General features: G+C 44.9%; 1 protein-coding gene across 1 annotated transcript; it reads right to left on the reverse strand.

The window, feature by feature from the left end:
• Positions 1-1,215: 1,215 nt before the first annotated feature.
• Positions 1,216-2,660, reverse strand: LOC123133979 (senescence-specific cysteine protease SAG39-like). Its single transcript, XM_044553352.1, has 2 exons — positions 2,225-2,660; positions 1,216-1,808 (listed from the first exon to the last, which is right to left on the reverse strand). Exons 1-2 carry the CDS (start codon positions 2,658-2,660, stop codon positions 1,216-1,218), a joined length of 1,029 nt encoding a protein of 342 aa, XP_044409287.1.
• Positions 2,661-5,945: the final 3,285 nt, after the last annotated feature.

A 5,945-nucleotide genomic window follows, 5' to 3' on the forward strand; every position in this document is an offset into this window, starting at 1 on the left:
CAAAAAAAAGAAAAGAAAATAAAAAAATGAAAAGCAAAAAGAAACAAAATAAACCAAAGAAAAAATAAAAGAAAAAAAAGGATGAAACAAGTGCATAAAAATGAAAAAAAACATAGACGGAAAAAGAAAACAAAACAGAAAAGGAATAGATAAATAAAGAAAATCAAAGAAAAACACTGAAAAAACCCTGTGGAAACAAAGAAAAGCTGCTGAAAAAACAGAAGAAAAAGAAAACAGAAAAAACCTGGAAAAATGAAGAAGAAACAATGAAAGCTTGGTTCATAATGAACTCTTGGCAAGCCAGTGGCTAACCGTGCTTGATACCAGGAGACCAGGGTTCGAGTCTCCTGCGCTCCCTTTTCTTCTCTCTTTTTCCTTTGTTAATTATGCGCGAATGGGCCGAACCGATTACTGTAGACCCCTTCAGCGAGACATCCTACTCTCTCGCTTAATGCGCGATATACTCGCCCCACTCCCCCCTCCCTCCTCGTTTCTTGTTCTTCCCTTTTTCCATCACCGAATGGGCTAGTTATGGGGGTGTTTGTTTCCATGGACTTTTGGTGTAGGGACTAGAAAAAGTCTTTCTTAGAGACTTTTTAACCAAACATGAGGGACTACTAGGGACTAAAAGTTGTTTTTTGGGACTAAATGAAGAAGACTCTCAAGGAGAGTCTTTTTTGGGACTTTTTGAGACTTTTCCAACAATACCCCTCCCTGCACCCATTGCCCCGCCGCCCCATGGTGTTGTTTGGTTGTTATTTTTCTGTATACTAGGGGTAACAGAGTCATTTAATAACCTCTAGGGAGGGACTAGGGACTTTTTAGTCCCTGGAAACAAACAGGAAGGGACTTTTTATGGACCAGGGACTTTTTAGTTGGGACTAGAAAAAGTCCTAGGACTTATGAACCAAACAATGCCTATATTTCTCCATATTTAAATATACAAAACATCTTATATTTGTGAGCGAAGCGAGTATAAATTAATACATCACCCAAATAATAGCAAGTGACTTAAAAAAATTGTTATACACTTAGTCAAACATAGAAATATTTGACTTTAGAAAAACTAATACATGAAACAGAGGTAGTATATTGAAATAGCTAGTATTATTCTTTCCATACATATATAAATACGTAATCAAATACTGGTTTACACAATCATGCAGGTGGTATATATGTGTATACACAGGCTTCAAAGGTAGGAGTATATAAGCGCTATGCCGTTGGGTAGGAAGGCTGCATGGCGAGTCCGCAGAGGCCTTGCTCGTCGGCGATGTCCCTCTCCATCCTGATGAAGCCATTCTCGCCCCATGATGTACCCCACGAGTTCTTCATCACCCAGTACTTGGTCCCATCGCCGGCGACGCCGTATCCGACCGCCGCAATGCCGTGGTCGAGCTCCGTGCCACAATCACCGGAGAGCACGCCGCCCTTGTAGAACCGGAAGAGGTTGTCCCCTCCATCGACGGCCACGGACACGGGCTGCGCGGCCACCGCCTTCTGAAGCGACGCCTCATCGTTGGCCGGCACATCCTCGTACCCCTTGATGGACGCTGCGGCGTTGGACTCCTTGTTGGAGTTGCAGCTACCGTCAGTGCCTGTGTAGGGGTAGTTGCCCTCGGTGGTCAGGCCACCATTGTCAATGATGAACTCGAAGGCGTTGTCCATGAGCCCGCCCTCGCACCCCTGGTCCATGCCGTCCACATCGCAGTCCACCAGCTCCTGCTCCGACAGTGAGATCAATTTCCCGGTGCTCAGCTTCACGATGCCTTCCATGGAGGCCACCGTGGAGAAGGCCCAACAACACCCTGAAATATTCCACGTTACACAGGTGTTGATAGGTTAGTCACTGTCCATAAAAAGGACAAGAATAGTTGAATAAGATAGTGTAAACTAGTACGGTCATGTGCATTGTTCTCATTTCCAGTTAAACTTGAAATTTCAAAATTTCAGCCAGCAGGTATGGAAATATTTTCATTTTTGTTAACAAAAATCAGCCAAACACGAATCTGAGCCAATTCAAATATTATACGAACTTTTATCAAGTTTTCTCATAAATTGGTTGGATTTCAGCTTACCTCCAGCATAAACATTGGTCATTTTGGCGAACTATAGCTAAAACTTATGAAACTTCAGTAACATCAGCACTCCCTAGAATATTTCTAGAATCGAATTCTTGAACAATTGACAATGGTCACGTGTCATTGTCTGAATATGTGCTTACCACATTGGCCTTGGTCTTTGATGGGAGTGACCGCGCCTTTTGTTCTCCAGTCCACAGACGCGGGGAGAGCATTGAGGCTAACGTTCGCATACCTGAACCCCGTCTTCCTGCCCTTGTTGCCACCCACCGGCGCCTTATATCCCGTGTGCGTGGCCTTGAATTCATCATTGGTAATATCGGCAAACTGGTTAGCCTCGAGCCAGAACTTGTTGTTCCCTGCGTTCACCGACTCGATGAACACGACATTGGCCTTGAACACCTCTAGCCGCTGTGCTTTCTCAGCAACGTCACTGTACACACGGCCATACTTGGCCATCCACTGCTCGTGCCTCGCGACAATTGACCAATCGTCGGCAAGGTCTCGGGCTGCAAGAGTGGTAAGCACACAGGCGCATGCGAGGATGGCGAAGAGCAAACCTTGTGAGTAGCTAGCCATGCCGGCCGGGGTAGAAGGTGGAGATCGAGGAGGGTTTTTTTTGCGGGTGAGAGATCGAGGAGGTTGTGGTGATCTATCTTGTTTGATGATAATTGGCGGTGTAATGTGGACCATATTTATAGGGATCAAATAAGTGATGGCTCGGTTGTACTGAACTGCTGAGATTTTATGTAAGGATGAGAGTGATTTGTTGCGTGCCGTGAGAGGACGAACATCAGATTAATTCTTTTAAACAAAGGAATGAATTAGCTTGGGGGACGAGCTGAGAACAACAGAGACTAATTCTTGTTAAACAAAGGCATGGATTATTATTTCGTCGAAGAATGTTGAACGTCTAGTTTGCTCGTTAAACAAGCATGTGGGATGCTAATATATATATTTGACACTCCGGCCAAAGCGGTAACATATTTTGTAGCGGTTGGACATGTTTTTTTAACGCGTTGGATCTTTTGGATCCGATGAAGTGTGTAGTACACGTATATAGCCTGGAGTTTCACAGTCCAACATTACTTCTTTAAAGTTTCACAAAAAAAAAGACATTACTTCTTTAAAGATGTTATCCGCCTTTAGGGCCATTGGGCGATTTTCTTGGTCTGATCTCATAAGGGTGGTACACTTTGTCTGCCTGCCGGCTTTGCCGTCGTCCGATCTGGTTAATTCATGTCTCATCTCCTTGACGGCTTCTGTGGGCCGGGAACATGCGTAGGTCCCCTTGGCGTTGATTGTTCGACCGGTTGAGTCTCGTCTGCCCGGCTGACGGAGTCAGTGTCATTCGTTTGCTGCCAAGCCTACTTGTCCTATCTACCTGACCATTTGCATCCGCCTGGTAGGCCCTGTTCGGTCTTGTTGGGGGTGAGAGGATTGCTTGGCCGGCGTCAGTGTCGTTCCTTTTTGGTCGGGCATGCTCGTTCTGTCTAGCTGGTTGTTTGCCTCCACCCGGTGGCTAAATTTCATGTTTTGACCCTTTTGATCAAGTTTAGCCGGATCTGGCCCCGATTTAATCATTATTGACATTTGACCCTTTTCCTAACGCCTGGGAATGCGGTGGTAGGATTACCTAGACTACTGCCAGAACCTTTGGCGGTAGGGTAACGACAGCCGCCGTTTCGCCAATGCCCAGATGCTGACATGACATGCGACCTACCGCCAGAGGCCTTGGTGGTACGATGTGCAACCCTACCACCACGAGCCCTGGTGGTAGGGTGTGCAACCCTACCGTAAAACATCTGCCACTTCAAGTCTCAGTACCCAGGGCCGTGGAGTGAGGACCCCTACCGCCGGAGGCCTTGGCGGTAGGATGTGCAACCCTACCGCCAAGAGGCCTGGCGGTAGGGTCTGATCATAGTGCATTTTCTGCACATAACTTGTATTTTGTCTTCAATTTTTTTGCCATAACAATTTTATAGACTTAAAAACAACAAGCATATGTATCACAGCTCCACATGAATAATAGTTCACGAAGCAAATGGTTCAACTAAGAAACATAGCAAGTTCAATAAATACCAAAGTTTTACATAGCAAGTTCAATGTCAATACCAAATAGCAAGTTCAAAGTTTTACATAGCAAGTTCAACAAATACAAAATAGTTTCACGAAGCCAACATAAAAAGTTTAACTAGTTCAACGGACTAGTTCAACGGCAGCAACTTCACTTCCTACTTCCCCTCTTTGAGGTACGGTTCTCGTTGTTCTTTGAACGGTTCTCAGCCGCCTTCTTCTTGCGGTGAGGAGGACGCGGTTTCTAAAACGGGGATGGACTTTCCCAATCCCTCTTCGACGCATTCCTCTTCTCAAGATGGGTTGTCTGAGTTGGTGGAGGTCCGTCATCGCCGTCGTACTCCTCCTCCTCATCGCTTTGTTCCTTTTCTTCCTCTTGTTCATTTTCTGCTCCCTCCTCGTCCTCTTCTTCATCGTCACCTTCTTCGTCCTCGTACTCCTCCTCCTCCTCTTCAACCACCCTAGACGATGAGGCGGCATGGCTCGATGAAGCGAGGGTATGCATCGGGGCTGCATGATCATAAGCATCAGCAGAGGAGGTAGCACACCCAAGCAGGCCCACCAACTTGCGACATTTGTTGACGACCTTCTGCAATAAGAATGAAACAAGAACATAATATGGATCAAGTTTATGGTTAAAAACAAAAATAAACTTAAGAAAGATGACATGATCTAAAGCAGCACACATCCGAACGGTATAGGTAGGCGAGGCCGGTGTCCCCCCAGCTGTACCCCGCATCCCAGTCCTTTAGGAAGTTGAGATACACCCATAGGGCAGTGTCCCCAGAGCAGTCTGGAAACATGACCCATGTGAGAAGATACCACAGGTAGGCCCTAGCGTACTGCTCCACCACCCGGGGTTCGACACTGCTACCTCTTGAGCATGCGTTGGTTTTCCCTTGAAGAGGAAAGGGTGATGCAGCAAAGTAGCGTAAGTATTTCCCTCAGTTTTGAGAACCAAGGTATCAATCCAGTAGGAGACAACACACAAGTCACCTAGTACCTGCACAAACAATTAAGAACCTTGCAACCAACATGATAAAGGGGTTGTCAATCCCTTCACGGTCACTCGCAAAAGTGAGATCTAATAGAGATAGTAAAGTAAATATTTTTGGTATTTTTGTTGTATAGATTGGAAAGTAAAGATTGCAAAATAGTAAACGAGATGCGATGTAAAATAAAAGAGATGTAATATAATAAGAAAGAGACCCGGGGGCCATAGGTTTCACTAGTGGCTTCTCTCAAGATAGCATGTATTACGGTGGGTGAACAAATTACTGCCGAGCAATTGATAGAAAAGTGCATAATTATGAAGACATCTAAGGCAATGATCATGAACATAGGCATCACGTCCGTGTCAAGTAGACCAAACGATTCTGCATCTACTACCATTACTCCACACATCGACCGCTATCCAGCATGCATCTAGAGTATTAAGTTCATAAGAACGGAGTAACGCATTAAGCAAGATGACATGATGTAGAGGGATAAACTCAAGCAATATGATATAAACCCCATCTTTTTATCCTCGATGGCAACAATACAATACGTGCCTTGTTTCCCCTACTGTCATTGGGAAAAGACACCGCAAGATTGAACCCAAAGCTAAGCACTTCTCCCATTGCAAGAAAAATCAATCTAGTAGGCCAAACTAAATCGATAATTCGAAAAGACTTGCAAAAATATCAAATCATGCATATAAGAATTCAGAGAAGAACCAAATAATATTCATAGATAATCTTGTTCATAAACCCACAATTCATCGGATCTCGGCAAACACACTGCAAA

Source organism: Triticum aestivum, chromosome 6B, assembly GCF_018294505.1.
Source record: "Triticum aestivum cultivar Chinese Spring chromosome 6B, IWGSC CS RefSeq v2.1, whole genome shotgun sequence".
In the NCBI taxonomy this organism is placed as follows: domain Eukaryota; kingdom Viridiplantae; phylum Streptophyta; class Magnoliopsida; order Poales; family Poaceae; genus Triticum; species Triticum aestivum.